Genomic DNA, 18,243 nt, shown 5'->3' with positions numbered 1-18,243 from the left:
TATAAGACTGTTTGGGGTTGTATCTGAGGGCAGCTGTAAAGTTTTCCATCAGTAAGTGAGGGCTAACAGAGTTACAGCTTTTTTTAATACTTCGAGATGTACTTTATTGGTTATCCGTAGGCCTACACTGTATACATAAACAGTGGACAGGTTCATTTATGGTTGACTGAAAGTACTGTTGTTGTTGTTGTTGTTGCCTTTGAAAAAATGTCACCAACGCACCATTTCTGTTTGACTGTTCAGTAATTAAAATAGTGTTAGAATTCACATTTCTGGTAGATTTATTAGACTTAATTTCAGCACCTTGCACTGTCCTGTTAGCACAGTGTAACCATGGTTTTAATGCCTCTCCTCATGTGAGGATAGTATTAGATGTAACAAGGTTATATTTAGAAAAGGTTAGATTAGTGAAAAATTATGTATCTTCGACATCTGCTGTTGAAGAACATGTTATACAATTGAAAGTTCCAGAAAAGCTACTGCATGATTTGTTTATAATTAATTCTTCTGAAACAGCTTTCTTGTTACTAAAATAGAGCTGAATGCAGGCACAAATTTACATTAATTAAATACAGTACCAGTCAAAAGTTTGGACACGCTTTGTCATTCAAGTGAATGGGAAGGTGTGTCCAAACTTTTGACTGGTACTATATGTTCACTTATTAAATAATGTTAATAGAATCAAGTGAATTCAAGTTAATCAAAAACTGTTCACTTGTTAAATAATTTTAAAATGCAAAACAAAATGTTATTATTATGATTAATGGTTTATCTGGTAAGATAAACAGTATATTTCTCAGGCAACACGAACAAGTCTGACAGGATAATATAATTTCTAAAGGTGGATGAAAAAAAGAAACAGTCCAGTACACGTTAGGTAATGAGATTCTTATATTCTGTTTTGGAGGGGTGTTTTTTTTTTCTCCCCCAATTCTGAAGGTCTAAATTTGGCATAACTTTACTCAATACATTTTTCATATGACCTCACCTCTAAAGGACTTGAATTTTTTATCAGGGTCCTCATCACCTCAAACATATGGTTCGTATCCATACATGCATATAAAAGTAGTTGCAAATTTCTGCCACTTAAGAGTGTCCCCAGCCCATAGCTGATGGGCCATCATATCTATATATAAACATATATATATAAGACATATCTGTAAACGCACACACATACACACACACACACACACACACACACCACTCTAGGTTTTTACTTCATCATACATTTGACACAATTTGATTTCTATTCCAAAACAACATGCTGCATGTACACGTTACCCTTTTTTAAAGTGGAATGGGCCAATATAACATGCAGTTATTATTTCAGTCAGAGGACTAGTCTGAGTAACTCTCAGCCACTACCCTTACAACTATCAGCTATTTTTTTGTTATATTATTTAGTTCTCCTCATAAGCCAAAATGCTGCAAGCACAGGTTTGGTCAAAATTTATTTTGACTACATTATTTCAAGGATATGTACAATTTCCATGAAAATAGCATGTAAAATTTGTAGTAACTACAAAATGGAAATAAAACCAAGCTGAACAACAGTAACTGTACTCTGGCTACATCAAGTAAAAGCTAGTTTTAGCAGCTAGCCTTGGCTAAAGCTAACACTAAATGTACTTATCAATTTTTCCCCAGCTATAAGTTTAATGAACTGTAACTCTTGGTAATTTATTTTTCTATTCACTACATAAATCCAATAATGATGGAGCTAAATGTCCGCTAAAGCTAATTAGCCTCCGACTAGCAGAGTAGCAGTAACATTAACAGCTATACACTATCTCAGATTTTGACTTGAGGAAATCTGTGATTAGGTGTGGTAAAGCCTTTAAATCACATATTTAGTTATTTAATTGATTAATTCATTATACTGATCTCAACATGAATATTATCAGTAGATGGACAGACACTCAACAAAGAGATTTAATCCATATGAATTATGTACTGTAATCAATCAAAATAAAGTTGATTTTCTTAAACAAATTTATTAAAAGAAATCTCAATTAATACATTGTGTTGATGCTGCATTCTGAGAAGATTATCCAAAGGCAGAGAGCAGTATTAGCATGTTTTAGGTATTATGTAAAGTCTATGGCAGTGATGTTTTTTTTTGCATATATTAATCAACCTAAAAAGGAAATAAAATGAAGAAATTCAGAGTGATAGACATCAAAGTAAGTCCTGAGTTTAAATGGATAAAGACATAAGAAGTGGTGTATGTATGTATGTGTATGTGCATGAAACTGGGTCCTCTGACCTTCTGCTTGTGCTTCAAGTATTTCTTCTCATCAGGAGCAGCACGAACAATCTTAAACCTTCAGTTCAGTCCTCTTTACCTGAACACAAACACTCAACATGAAGGACAATGAAGGTGCAAAATCTGCAGTTTTATTCATAATGATCGTGGAAGATTACCAACCTACTTTAGCACCACAGAAAGGAGAGAACTTTCACAAATCACTTCTTTTCCAACCTCAGATGCACACGTACGTAAATGCCTCAAGTAGCCCAAATTGTTTCTATCGGGAAGCTGTCTTTGCAATCAAGTGTCTCTCTGCTTATCTCCCCTACAGAAATTTCTGTTGTTCCCTCCTGTCAGTCAATATGCACCCAAGGTGAAATTGAAAAACCCATCATCTGTTACCATCTCACTCATGCATGTAATGGTGTTTAATACAAGGACTTCGCTCTTGTTAGAAATGTGCAAAATCCATCTAAGCATACAAGAGACTGCTTTCTACTGTTGGGCATTGTTCTCTCTTCACTTCCTTCTTTCTTTTGCCAAAGATTTGAGATAGATAGTCAACTCTCCAATAAATCAACACATTCAAGCCCTTAAAGCAAACCCCAAACCATTTCCAGGCACATTTTATTCATTTACCGAGAGATATCCACCAACTTTTGCCATTAGAGAAGTCATGTTTTCAAGTCATGCTTCTCTGGAGATTAGTTCATTTTCAAAGTCATTACTGACCGAGCTCTGCAAGATAAAGACAATAACATACTGTCCACAGAACAATAGGAACTTGTTCTAAAATAAGAATCACCAAGTGAATCCAGGTCAAAACAAAAATGTCCAGCAATATTACCTTTTAAATCTGACGTAGTCATGACAGCAAGCTAGGACTGAATACTAGAGTGCTGTCTTGCTTTTTACTCCAGTAACAAGTAAAATTGCTTCTAAAATTGTGCTCAATGTAGAGTCAAGTGCAGGGAGTCTATTTTTAAGGAAGGATTCTTACTCTATAAAATTCTTTGATGTTTGAAAGTTAAAAAGGCTAAGAGCCTTTGGCTAAGCACTGTGTATCTAAAGATGAAGGCAAATTTAGCCACAGCAATACAATTTTGCACATAAAAGAATGCCTTTTTTAAGAGATTTGATTTGAGACAGCGGGCATGGTGTGTGCAACAGGGACAGCAAAGCGATATCAGAGAGACATTCATGGTATTTTGTACCTTGAGAATGTGCAAACTCTTCTTTTATTAATGGATTTCCCTGCACCTATCTTCAGTGATTAATGTCTTCATTCTCTATGTGTGCTCTTAATCTATCTTAAAGTGCTGTGTGAGCCGTGGAAGTGGATTGTCTAACAGTATCACTTCCCTGAGAATACATTTCTTGACTCTTGGCTGAATATACTGAGCATGTCTGATTGATTCATGACTGCCAATATCATTACTATCATTAAGACATACATCTCCAGTACACACTGGATATGGAGCTTGTCAAGGGCGGCTGTTATGGCGGTGTAACAGTGAAAGTGACCTGGCTGTGAACCGTCAGCATTATCTGTGGATTAATTACCTTGCCTTCTCATCCCCTCCCCTCTACCTGCTCTCTTTTGTGGCTCTCTGCATCTTTTGCTCACTTATTCCCTTTGTACTTTCTTCCCTCCGAATTTGAATGCGTCCCCTCTATATTCTCTCTGCATATACCATCAATAAGATGCAACGGGTTGTTGGTTATTACGCCTAATCGAAAACTTTTGGCCTTTTTATACCTTCCATTCTGGGCCAACTGCAATAAAATAGAATGTGTTTAATCTGTCAGTGGTCTTTGTCATCATCACCCCCCCCCCCCCCCGATGAGTAACTCAAAAACATGGAGCTGTGCCCATTGTTTTCACTGAGAGCAGAGTACAGAGCATTAACCTAACACAGGAAGCTCTGCGTGCCTCCGGCTTCAGCACAAACATTTACCCCTGCATGAATACACGCGCATACACATGCACACATAAACACACGTGCATGCACACATACATGAATACACTGCACACTCACAGGTGAAAACACACCTGCAGGGACACACATCCCTCTTGCACACAGGATGTCATGCCATCGTTTCTCGTCTTACATACAAATGAAGGAACTACAGTTGAATTCCACGGTGTGCTTTGATTCAGATCTTTCCAGCATGCTAAATTTATCTGTTAAATTTATCTTTATCCTTATGTGGCCGGCAGCTGTTGTTGTGGCACATGATGCCATGCAGTGTGATAGAAAAGAATGAGCAATCCCTTATCACACTAGACCAAAAAATATTTTCCTTTTGGACAGGGATGCAGTATAAGTGCTGTAATAACATCACTGATAACCATTATTTGAAGAATGCATGGCAACAATGCTGGAACGTCCCGCTCAGGATTGATTGCTCTCTATTTCACATTGCGGCAACAATGCATCTTGTTCAAAAGCATCACCACGTTTTCAAGCCTTCAGATTTGAATCACATCCTGGTTGTCCAGCAGCCGTCACACTAAAAACATGATTATTTATTAGAGTGATTAGTATTCCATTGTGTGAGAGCTCCTGTAGTTCCAGGGTAAGATGCTTCCCGAAGCTTTCTCAGCTTTTTTTCGTAAGAGTGTTGATGCACCCTGAATCATTGTTCTTGAATGTACAGGAATATTTCTATCCCTCCCCCCATTAGACAATTACAACTAAGACTGAGACAGCCATGCCAGCAGCTGTCTGAGGCTTTACTCAAGGCACTGAGATGCTTTGAAATGCTAACGTCAGCATGCTGATGTTCAGCAGGTGTAATGTTTACCATCTTAGTTTAGCGTGTTAGCATGCTAATGTTTGCTAATAAGCACTAAACACAAAGTTGTGGCTGAGGCAAATGGCAATGTCATTAGTTTTGCAGGTATTATAAACCAATAAATTAAAAGTTTGACCTGATGATGTCGCTAGATGAACGGTTAGGTAATCACCAAAAGTTATCACAAGTCATCCTGAGGAGGTCATGAATGTCTGCACCAAAGTTCATAGCAATCCATCCAATAACTGTGAAGATATGTCACTCAAAACTACAAATATCCCCTTTATGGTGGCATCAGAAGAAAAGTCGGGATCGCAAAAATCATTAGGATACATAATCTGGGAACTATGAATATGTGTATCAAATTTCATGGCAATGCAGCCAATAGTTTTTGAGACATTTCACTGAAAACAGCCAAGCGACTGACATTAGCATCCCTCAACTGGCTAAAAATGCCAGTAAAACACCCCACACCAGTAGGGATTTGCCAGATCTTTTCTGTGGGGAACTTCATGTTGATTTTCCCATAACCTACAGATGTTGTAGATGATATTAGATACGTGGGTGTTTGAGGAAATTTCACAGATTTTCCCAGTGAGATTACCGACTAAACCCAGTTAGGCGATGAGAAAAGATTGTATCACTACCCTCCGGTCTCTTTTTCTCGCTCCCACTTTCTAATGCTGATGGATATCTAGCGCTACGTCTTCACTCAGCCATGCACACTTGCCCTCCCATTTCCCTGCTGAGAGGTCAGCTCTGTTCGTGTTTGTTGGAAAGCTTTCACAGGAGCCACATCTTTAGCCATCTTGAGCTAACAGCAGGTAGTTTTGCTGTTGTCTCTGTTGAAGTGATTTATTTCATTCCTCGGCTTTGAAGTAACTTTTACAATGAAGTAATATAAAGAGTGTCATTTCAAAGTGAGATACCAGTTCTCAATAGCACCAATATAATGCAAACAGCATTGCTTCTACTGCCTGGATATCGAGTTTGTTTCGGGGGTTTTCATTATTATTATGATATGTTGTTGGCCTTAAATGACCGCTTTATTTATAGTCTTCTGAGCAAAACTTCATCTAGTACATTATTATTTCTGCCTGCACCGGGGAACAAGTGACCTCAAAGGTCAGCATCAGAGCGTTCTTGTCTGTGACTCGGGTTAATGTCCTCTCGGCCTCTCCAAGGAAAAAAACACAAACCAAACAAAATGCAATGGGATTTCATAGAATGAACCATAGGACTGCCATTTGGGTCTGTAGATTCCCAGGCATGCTGGAGACACTGATTTGCACCATTTGTAGTTTTCTTGCCATTTGCAGATTTGTTTTGAACCCAAACAACCTATCTGAAGGTAATAGCCTCCTAGGTTGATTAACTTTATTAGATTTTTACCCAGTGGCCTCATTTTTGGTGGGAACTGCAGGGCACCAAATTGCAGACAAGGATAACGATTTATGGGCTGGAGTGGTGAGAGAAGTGGTTTTAGAACTTGCACAGTGTTATTAAAAATGTCAATTGTGGACCTGGGGACACATACAGCAGGTGGAAAGAACGTCACAAACACGCACAAGACTCCTGAAAAGGAATCCATGTGTCAAGGTGCACAAACAATTTATGAGCACACAACCATAAACACAGACATAAACTCTGTGCGCATGAAAACATTGCACTCCAGTGTGTGTGTTTACTGTACGCGCTGCCTCTCTGTGACTTGCACAGTGTGCATGTCTTTGCTAGAGAAGAGTGTTCATGAGTCACCATTGTCTTTAGCCCGAGGCTCAGCAGCCAGCCAGCTGAAGAAGGGGATGCATGTTTTATTTTAGTCCCTCTAATATGCCGTGAAGACATCATTATCTTGAAACATGTTGTATTCCAGAGCCTCTATTGTTTAAAATGGCACAGTAGATGTGGATAACTTAAATTGTTTCATCCTCATCATAGTCATAGAGATCATTAGATGTGCAATTCAATTCAACATGCTTCATTAGATGTGGCTTTTGTTATTGCCAGCTAAGCAGTGTGTGGCAGTATGAACCTTCCTTGGCGGGCGAAGGATGTTATCTTTTCTGTCATGCACATACCAGCGCTACCCATAGGGAAGAGGTGAGCGTGCAAGGAACTTGGCTGATTGAGGGCACAGGGCGCAGAGCCGGGCTGAGCGCGGCTACCGTTGCCTGTGAATACTAAGGATGCCTCACAAGAGCTCCTTTTGTCAGCATCAACTCCCTTTGAGAAGAGTCATGAATAGCAAAGTGTGTAAGATCTTTTCTACATTCCTCCCATATCATCAACATTTCCTATCCTGATTTTTCAACCTCTGCAGATCCCCAGAGTTCATGTTTCTCCCACACATCCAAGTCAAAGAACACAATAGAAAACACTCAGTATCATTTGGTAAATGATATCATCATATTTGCCCTCAAATAAATCACAAAATAGTGGGGAAAATCAGTGTAATCTAATGATTTTGGCATCAAATTCAGTGTGAAGTGTCACCACTTTGGCCTAGACTGGATTTGCGACTATAAAACATGTGCATTAGGTTCTATTAGAGCTTAAGCTCCTGATCAGGCAGAATTTATAGAGGAAAATAGGAGAAGAATCCAGGGGAACATCATAAATTTTATGATATTAGGAAAACACTGACGCTTTAATAGAGTTGGGCCAAATAGTATTCACAATAGACAGATAAACAGACAATCATTTGGCACTTCATGCTGGCTAAATAAAGGCTGGAAATATCATTTACTCCATATATGCTTTACCATAACAAAACTAAGTTCAAGTCAGTCCTCGGTCTCCAGCACACACACACTCTAAAACACAGACTCAGACAGCAAAGGAGGAATCCCGTCTCGCCCTCCTTTAAAATGGAGCAGCCACCCAGTGCGTCAGTAACCTGATTACCCCAGCTGTCAGTCTGAATAAGGCCAGGCTTTGGGATCCTTCCGTCCTCTGATGCTCAATACGGGACAGAGCCGGTCCTCCTGAAGAGTCTGGAAACAACCTCGGAACAGGACAGCCACAGATATACAGAGCAAGGAAAGAGGCTAAAATAAGTCAGAAGGTAAGAGGAAGCAGAAAAAGAGGACTTTTTAAATGTTGTAGGTTTTGTGTTCAGTTGATTTCAGATGATAGTGATGAGTTTAAGTTTCTCAAGCATTAGGCAACCAGCTAAATCTTAAAGTACTATGGATACATGTCAATGCATCTCTGTGTCTCTGAGTGGTTTGCACTTGTGTTTTTGCCATATGTAGATGCCCATGGATATATTCATAGCTCTTGTTTCATATAATCCTTTTTGTTTCAGACTACTGGGAATATTCTCTTTCAGGAATTGCATGACCACATAAAATACGAGGAACAATAAAATATTTGGGTAGGAGAAAGTATGAAAAAAGTCACAGCTGAGAGGACGAAGGAGGGGGAGCCCGTCACTAAGGGGAGGGCAACAGGATACAACTGGAGGGTGGATCTTGATGATTGTTTCTCTGCACAACAAGTCTCTCACTTACATGCTCCCTTTCCCTCCAAACAGGAGCACTTTGTTTGAGTTGGCGTCTGTTGGCGCACAGGCAGATTCCCCCAGTCTACAGTACTTATATTTCATTCCTCTGTCTCTTACAGCACTACCATTAATTGGCTTTCCACAACATCCAACTAGACGTTTAAAAGACCCAGGATCACTCTCTGGACTGACCAGTGTCTACAAAAACCAGAACACTGCAGGAAACTGAGGACCCTGAGCTGCTGCACTCAGCAGCTCCAAAACAATGGCACAGTGCACGCCGGATGCCAATCCTGCCAAGGTGATCCAGAATCCAAAGCCTGACATTAAGGACTCGAGTGAAGTTTCAGCTGAGTCTGCATCGGCAGCGGTCAGAGTCAGACCTGCGGACCTGGGGCTGATTCGAAGTTTGTCCAAGTCGGACTCTGACTTGCTGGCTTCACCACTTGGAGAAGAGGATGGAGGTCTGGCTGGCCGCAGTGGATCTGTGTCTAACTGCAGCTCTGGGCAGCCATCCATGGAGCGCATGCCGTCTTTTGCCTCTGAGTGGGATGAGGTAATATTTGAGCTCTGGGGATGGGAAACAAGTGGGAGGGTGTAGAGGACAGAGGGAGTGGCACAGTCAGTGTTAAAGCATGGACAGGCTTTCAAGTGGAGTGTGTTATGTCCTTAAGAGAGTGTGTTTTGTGAGTGTGAATGTGTGAGACGGAGAGAAAAAAAAAGAGAGAGACCGATAAGAGTAGCAACTGGGGATTAGCATGAAAAAAAGAAAGAAACGGGGAATGGGCGAGGCAGCACATTTCGGGAGAAAGGAAGGAAGGAAGGAAGGAAGGAAGTAAGAGCCGGAGAGCAGAGGCAGCAGTATGAGAGCGATCAGGAGTCCAGTGATAGAGTGTAGTAAGTTTACCCAGGCAGTCGGCGTAGAATGCCTGCGGGCGAGTGCTTGAATGCATGAATGGCTTGATCACTTGCACTGACCTCCCTGTAGCAGCCCTGGCATCCAAGACTAATTGGGCTTGTGCTGTCATTCCACATCCACTCAGTACATGTCTCAGGGGCCGACCCACGCTTCCACTGTCTCCTCCTGCACTCCTCTGGCTCCTTTGCGTCGTCTTGCGCCATCTACTTTCAGCCCCAAAAGCCTTAACTTGTGATTTCTGAGCAATTTGGAGTGTCAATGCAGTACACCCTGAAGCACTGCAAAGAGTGAAATTAATCATCATTTCTTACCATAACTTCCAAACACACTTAAATAGTTGAAACCTGTGGCTACAATGGCTGATGACTGACAAGATATGATTATAGCACACAGCTTAGAGGCACATTTTTTTTCTTTTAAAAGAGCAGACTAGAGCATTTCTGACAATTTCTGCTGAGTGCTTAATCCCTATCACAGTGATAGAAAAAATGTAAGGTCATATTCAGAATTAATTAGGCTAAGTTATGGCAAAATGTCTTGTCATACCCAACTAATGAGTCCATTGTCTTGTGTTGCCATATGTTGATATTTGAGTGTTATTGCAATATGTCAGCCTCAGTTTAGGAAGGCTTCTTGTTTATATATAATTACACTGACTGCGTGTATTTCTGTCTGCATGTTTGGCCAAAGACACAAATAATATTCTTGAGAAAATGAGTCACAGGATGGCATATTTCCTGGGCAGAACTGTCATGATTCCAAGGTAACACTTGGGTTGGGCAACATTTATTCTTGTCTTGGTCTTGTGGGTGTTTTGACGCTGACTTGTCTCGGTCAAGGCCGTTAGTCTCCTTATTACAGTCTTTGGTTTCCAGGTCAGGAAACTCAGATCATTTTCTCTGTAATACTGTCTTTCTTTAAATCTGGAAAATTTGGGGGTGTTCATGACATGAAGAGGACTTTACATTCTACGATTACACAGATATTACACATATTGGGTTTGGCTGATTCTGATATAATTTCAGACATAATGTCATAAGATTAGATTGTTTTTAGGCAAAAAAAAAAGCTAAATACAACATGTAGACCATAATTATGGGCAATAAACTTTACGGAGAATACTTTTGAACAGTTAAATAAAGAAGTAAAATGTGAAATTTTGTGATTTTTAAAGAGACACTCCCATTCTCTTATTACCGAGTTTGGTTAGGGGTTAGTCCATAATTTCTTGGTGGGGCTCTGCTTGGGGAATTTATAGAACTCATGATATTCAGTATTTCTAACATCCTGGCTACAGACCTGTTGGTTTCAACTGATTTCAGTTTCAGTTTGGATCCATTTACCTTTTTTAAAACCTTGTTTCATGTTTGTATCACATTTCAAACTTTACTAAACATCTTCTTAAGGACTGTACTGAATGATTGACATCACAGTTGACATCCTGAACAACAGTATAAAGAATATTGAATAAGAACTGTTCTGTATTTATGTTCATGCTGTTGGTCTCTTGAGTCCGTTGGGGCTCTTAATGATCTAAAAGATGCTCAGACTTACTTCTATTAGACTCGACTTACATGGTCTTGACTGAGCCTTGCTAAGGTTATGGTTACATGAACGGGGAATGGCTGAGGAAGCATGTACCTGATTCATCTTTACAACAAGGGCAATCACTTCACAATACTAAGACATCTTGAACTTCAACTTGGCTTTGAGTGCCGCTCTCTATGTCATCTCCCCCTGTCCCGTGCCTGATCTCTGCTCCACCCCTCTGCTCTCTGACAGAACTGTTTATTCAGGCCATGTTGGGTGGGGTGTCCTGTTCTCAAGGGCATCCTGTTTTGCAGCTGCTCTCGAGTGTCTGTTTCTCTTCCAGATTTCAAGGGATTTGTTTGGGTTGGGGATATAGATGTGTGTATGTGCAAGGGCAAAAAAAATGACTCCGGTTTTGTGTGTGTACCTCATGAAGCGATCAGCCACCAGCGAACATTAAAGCCATACACGAGGCTCAGGGGGAGGCTGGTGCTTTAGGTCACATACATAAACACACACATATGTTGGTACGTGCGCACACAGAGAAAGACAAAGTACTGAATACAATGTTGGCAAAAGGAAGTTATGAGTTGAATATAACCTTTAAACTCCCTTGACATTCTCTGTGGTACATACATTTGATATTTTATTATGTCTGGCAGCTTGTGTTTTTTTGCATCGAAGGTACTTGGTTTTATTTAAACAAAGAGAAAAAGTATGTGGTGAGACAGTTTTTGTTTTTGTACAGGATTGTATATGAGTAAAGAGAGGTGGATGTAGGACACCTCAAATCATAGTAAGCCTTTTCTAGGTGTTATTTGTCTAATTAAATGAAACATTAATGAAAGACAGTACTAAATGGGAAACATAATAGACATTCATCACATTCACTAGCAGTCCTGTGATCGTATGTGGCTGTATTGTGAGTGTTACTGTCTATCTGATGGTCCTGATTTATGATGGTGTATTGTGATGTCCTCTACCTGTCCTGTTAGCTTTTGTTGGATTAGTAAATCATTTTTCTCACATCAGACTGAGGCTTGTGTGTGGAAGCTCCCTCTGCATTACTGTTTAATATAATGTATGATCAAATTGTGTAGCCTAAAAAAATATCTATTCAATTAAGTCTACTATGTGAAGTGAGTCAGTTATTTTTCAAAGAAGTTGCTTAACCATATTTGGAAGATGTTTAATGGGAAGAATATTAAGCTTGTATCGACAACAACTCACTCACTCTCGCGAGATTTCAGAACAAGACTTCTCTTTGAGCAATACTTTGTTAGACACACCAATAAACAGACCAGACCAAGTGGAAGGTAAAGAAAAACGTTTTATTTTCCTGTCGCTTTCTTTCCACAATGTTGTCAGACACCTATAATAACAATCTGAGCCTGTTAGTGACAAAACAAGCACTTGTAGTGGACGTACATTGACGGGGCGCTATTGCCCCGTCGGATTACATTGCAGGATTTCGCACCTGCCGGCTGAAGCGCTCTCTCCTAATACTGTTTCCCTTTAACCTTGACAACAACAGCCCGCTGGCTGGCTGGGTTAACCCTCCACACATGTTTGACTTCACTGCTGTTACAGATGCTGTCCTCAACTCCTGTGACCATTTTTCCTGCACAATGTCAAATTTATCCATTGACGTTTGCAAGCATAACTACATTTTAGGCTCACCTTGTTTAGATGTTTTTAAACCAATATTCCCACCCCCAAATCTATAAATATTCTAAAACAAAGCTGATAAATTCACAGATAAAAACAAAAACACAAAAAACAAAAGTAACCAAAAAATGAGATCATGCAGGGCAGCGCTCATTAGTTATAATAATAAACATAATAATATAATATAATCATAATATCAATGAGCCCTGCATGCTGTGCCATGCCAAACAACTTTCCTGAATTATGGACGATTAAAGCCTCAAACTCAGGAGAAGTCGATAACCAACTAACCAACTCTTGATTAGTTCTTGAGTTTGAGTGAAAGGGTTAATGTCAATGAATTTAATTAAACATTGGTGCACAAATTTGTGTCTGCTACATCTGGCCGAAATTGTATGCTAAAGAGCTAATAATGGTGATATACTCCAATTTTTGCATACAGTTAACTACATCATGTGCACATTATATGTCCTCCTCCACAATAAGATTAGCTAATATTTCATGTTACCATAGTACATATCTGATTAATCAAGCCATCTTTAATTTTGTCTTCATTTTTAAAAGGCTGTCATCAACACCAGTCATTTAGTGAATGTAACGGTTTCTCCTGTTAAACTGCATTGTAGCTGCCATAGAGCAATTTAACATCTTCCTGTCTGCAATACAAGTTACATCAACACTACTTTGTTACTCGCTTTCTCTGTGTGTTCACATGTTTTAAGGTGGATTTTTTCCTCTCTGTTTTAAGATTAATACCACAAGTAACCTTATTATGCAAGAGTCCTCTGCACACTTACTATTAATAAAAATGACACCTATGGTTCAGATGCCTGACGTTCTCACTACATCTGTTCAATACTCAAAGGCAAAGGTTAACCACAACAACACAACCACATCTTACAGATGCTTGAGTGGCTTCATTCGTGTGCGTACTCTAAATTTCCTGGTGGTATTCCTGAGGTCATTACACATGCAAGCTTTTAAAATGCATACAGTGTGTGTGTGTGTGTGTGTGTGTGTGTGTGTGTGTGTGTGTGTGTGTGTTTATATGCTTCTTCCCTTACTAATGTTAATGGTTTTACATAAGACAAGTAGATTGGGATTGGTAATGAAAATGAAAGGTTTCATGGGAAATGTAAAAAATGTCTAATATTAATATTCTCTAATCTTTTAATATTGAATTTAAATTCTCAGATGTGCATGGTAATCTTTAAAGTATGGGGTTATTCAGAATTTATAAGGGACGATTTCAAAAGTATGCGTAAGCTGGTTTATAATTCATATACAGGGCTACGGCAGAGTGAACACATCCCAAGATCTGGTTAGACAGTTGTGTAATGTGAATATGAGAGTAGGGCTGATGTTGAGGGTGCTGGTGAGGGGGTTGGGGGGGGGGCTGGGTGGGTTGAGGCACTGTCCTGTTTCACCTGCCACATTGCCTGTAAAATTTCTCACCAGGTGTAACACGTGGAGACACTACATTGCAATCAGTCAGCTGTTTCATGCTGCTAATCTACATGTGTGCAAGTGTGTGGGTGCCTTTTTAAAAATGCAAGTTTGCATTTGATGCAAGTGCAAGTTTGCAAAATGATGTGAGGATTTAAATTTGAAGGTACAACCATGGAGGCTTCCTAATTTCATAGTAGTGACAAACTTTTAAAGGTTTGTATTACGTTGGTTAGTAAAGGAACTGGTTTTATGCCTCCATGCTGGCGACAGCTGTGGTCAGAGGCATTACGTTTTTGGGTTATCCATCTGTCCATACGTACGTCCGTATGTATAACCGTCCCATTCTCGTGAACACAATATCTCAAGAACACCTTGAGGGAATTTCTTCAAATTTGTCACAAACATCCACTTGGACTCAAGGATGAACTCATTAGAATTTGGTGGTCAAAGGTCAAATGTCAAGATCACTGTGACCTCACAAAACGCATTTTTTGGCCATAACTCAGGAATTCATAAGCTAATTATGACAAAGTCTCACACAAATGTCTAATAGGATAAAATGATGAAGTGATGATATTTTATATCCAAAAGGTCAAAGGTCAATGCTTAATGTTCTGCAAAAACATTTTTCTAGCTATTATTCAATGCCATAACTCAGAAACAGAAGGGGAGATTGTGACCATATTTCACATTTGGTCGGATACTGAATTGGTGACATTAATCTTGGGGGCCCACCTTGAAACTGTGGTGATTTTATTAAATTCCTTCAAAATCATCACTACAAATATATATGAGTCTGGACAGACATGGATGTAAACTGCAACTTGACTGGTTGGCAGAGGCATAGAACCGTGAGGTGGTATTTCTAGTTTGATATGAATGTAAATTCAGAAACTGAAATCTGTCTTTTCTGTTGTCATATGAAGTAATTGATGTTCTTCAGTCAATGAAAATAATTGCAGCATGCAGTTTATGACTACCTCAGCTGCTCCAATAGCAGCTGCTTCTCTGAAAAGTCAATTAAGTTTCTTAGAAATTACTGTCAGATGTGACTAATTTACATTTGGAAAACACATTTTGTGACAAACATATTGCCAACCACTAGCTGTTTTTAGAATAAATTTGCAAAACAGTGATTATATTCATTATCAACCTCTTGAAGTAGTTTAACATTTACAGCAAACACTACAAAGCAAAAACTCGGTGTGAAGTGCAGGGTGATGGATGATTATATAAAGCCTTTTGCCTTTAACACTGGTGACGTGGGTTTGTGTCTTTTTTTATATAGTAATAGGCATTTTAGTATCTAAATACACTTGTGACGTCAAACATAATCAGGGCAGGATTACTTTCTCCCAAAACATAATTGTTAATTAAAGTACAGTAGATTCATATTGTTTCACTTGTAGGAGATAAAGTTGAAAAAATATTTTAGAAATGCTAATGCATGGCTCATACATTAAAATGCACAAAGGTGGATGGCCTAACAAAGTATAATGCACATGCGATAAAGATGTCAAAATAAAAGCCTTAACATTAAAATTCAGCTTTTAAACACCATTCATGTTTAGAGCAGCTAAGTCTCATTTTGCACAGGTGGAAAAATACACATTTTGAAATAAAATATACAATCATTTGACATAATTTGACATCTACTCCCAATTCCACCTGTCAAGCTGTTTTAAGTAAAGCTACATGGTAAAACCCCATTTATCCCCATTATTCAATGATAGAACATTAAATTATTTTTTTTCCCATAAAAGATTGCTCATATATACTGTATTTAAACGCATTCATAAATCAGTCTTTGCACATCACCACACCTCGATACATTTACAATACTCCATGACGACCATCATGACTTAATATTTATCAATCCCATTAGCTTTATTTATGCTATTTGGCTTGAAAGCTGTCAAATAAATAAAAATCAATCCAAATCATGAGCACTGCTGGATAAAATTATGTGATCTGGGTCTTGTACAGTGTAGAGTTACTGGCCCATCTGTCTTTATTGACAATACTGAGGCAGTAATCCATTCTCCGGACCAGCGCCAGTGAAGCAGGCAGCCTTTTGGGTTAGTTTATTATATCCAGTCATCATTTCCATTATCTTTTCTGTTATGGGCTCGCTGCCATTGTTTATGCACAGGAGACATTGGCACTGTCACGATTTCTGGGCCTGTGTCTCCCTACCTGTTGCCACTTTCCCAGCGGCTCTCTCCCTCTCTTTCCCAATGTGTGTGATTGTGTGAGTGGAGACAGGTGTGCTGGAGTCAGAGCAGAGCCCCACCAGCTGCAACCCGTTCCATAATCAAGACCTCTACTCTGGCTCCCTTCCCTGTCTCGGGTAGTCCTGTCTGCTCTCTCTCTGGTCTCTGTCACATCAGCCCTGCTTCCCTGATCCAGAATGCTGCTCTACCTAGCTTCTAGTCCAAGCCTCAGCCCAAGGTTCCCAGCTTCCAGCCCAAGTCTCAGCCCCAGGTCCCCAACTTCCAGCCCCAGCTTTTGCAGGCCTACATTCTCTTTTCCCCTGCCTTAAAATAAATACTTTGTTTCTATCATATCCCAGTCTTGCTTCTGTCTGCACTTGGGTTCACCTGTTCTGCCCCCATGTGACAGTACGATCCAGCCAGAGACTTGAACCCAGCATACATTCATCCACTCAGCCTGCCGAATACTTGGGAGGCTTTTGGTATGCCGAGAGACATTCTTCTTGATGAAGAGCTAGAATTTTTGAGGCTACTCACTGCCATCTGGAAGAAGGATCCTCAGTTTGCCCTGGAAGTGGCTTCCTTCATGTGGAAAGTCACTTTGAACCCTGTTCCTCCCAGGCCCACCATTCCAGCTTCCTGTGTTTCCCCAGAATCTCCCAACTCCTCCCTGGAGCAACGTAGCAATTCACCAGCTCCAAGCCTGTGTTGCGTATGGCTAGCCTCCAGCTTAGGTCTGTTAGCTTTGGCTTTGGCCCCGACATGGCTAGCCTCCTGCTTTATCCTGCCCCTGAAGAACCCTAGCAGTCCCCTTTCTATGGGTCTTGCCTTTCACCCTTGTTTAGGAGCCCCCAGAAGAAAGCGTGGTTCCCAAGGCCGTCAGCTTTCTCCACTGGCCAGCGCCACTACTGAGGCCCAGCCTATTCCTGAGCCAGCGGCTGCCTCTGCCGAAGCTCATTCTGTTCCAGTTCCCGAGTCATCTGCCACCTCTGCCGACCCTCAGCCTGTTCCAGTTCTCAAGCCGTTGGCTGCCCCTGCCGACGCTCAGCCTGTTCCAGTTTCCAAGCCATTGGCAGGGGTGCCAATGGCTTGGAAACTGGAGCCCACAGCTTGGCCTGGGTTCCCAGCTACCGGGCCTGCGTTCCCTTTCCCTCGTCTTAAAATATATACCTTGTTTCTATCATATCCCGCTCTTCACCTGATCCACCACATGTGACAGGTTCAAAGGACAATGTTGTGCTTTGTATCTGTAAAACACATTGTTTAAGATCATTTCACATTATCCCCATCTTAAGAAGAAAGATGGGAAGAAGGGAGACCACAAGCAGAATTATAATATGTGAGACATGAATTTAGAGTAATCACATAGTGCCTCTATTACTATTATGCAGGTCAGAAAATGTAGGTGGTTATATCCCTGGCTCCTCCTGTCCACATGTCAAAATGTCCTTAAGCATGATACTGAACCCTAAATTGGTCATAATGGGTGTGCATGCATGGGAAATAATGTACTGTAAGTCGCCTTGGAGGAAAAAAATGAATGTAATGGGAGAAGAAAAATGTGATTGTTGGTGAAGTCAATTAAAATTGTATATCCCTCCAAAGACAGATGCTGTGTTCCAAGTCTATACTACACTAATTAGATGTTTAGCATGTGTTCTTCACACTGGAAGTGACAAAATTCAGTATATTCAAATACACACTTCTCTTTACTAAATTCACTTGATGTTTCATTGATCTGGTTGATGAACACTTTTGCCTGACAATAAAATTCACAAAGGAAACTGAGAAGCTCCTCACTGCTTGGCAGATTGTGGATGATGAGACGGCTTTAAGAACATCTTGTAAAAAGAAAGTAAACAATTTACTTTCTCCTTGTGAAGATTAAATGTCAATAGTCTTACAA

The 18,243-nt window shown here is 40.1% G+C and overlaps 1 protein-coding gene across 8 annotated transcripts in view; it reads left to right on the top strand.

Moving 5' to 3' along the window:
* The first annotated feature begins 7,703 nt into the window (after positions 1-7,703).
* The window catches only part of anks1ab (ankyrin repeat and sterile alpha motif domain containing 1Ab), a 44,823-nt gene continuing 34,283 nt past the window's right edge, over positions 7,704-18,243 (top strand). For 4 of the 8 annotated variants that reach the window (XM_044350015.1, XM_044350010.1, XM_044350014.1 and 1 more), the window contains exon 1: positions 8,563-9,114. In XM_044350015.1, coding sequence (XP_044205950.1) covers positions 8,824-9,114 — 291 coding nt within the window. In that variant the 5' untranslated portion in view covers positions 8,563-8,823. Of the gene's footprint in view, positions 8,118-8,561; positions 9,115-18,243 lie in introns of those variants that run through there. The other 4 variants (XR_006403213.1, XM_044350011.1, XM_044350008.1 and 1 more) reach the window with 2 other exon arrangements.

The sequence above is a fragment of the Thunnus albacares genome, chromosome 4 (assembly GCF_914725855.1).
Source record: "Thunnus albacares chromosome 4, fThuAlb1.1, whole genome shotgun sequence".
Taxonomy (NCBI): Eukaryota; Metazoa; Chordata; class Actinopteri; order Scombriformes; family Scombridae; genus Thunnus; species Thunnus albacares.
The sequence above is the reverse complement of the archived record's forward strand: the minus strand, read 5'-3'. Positions and strand labels throughout refer to the sequence as shown.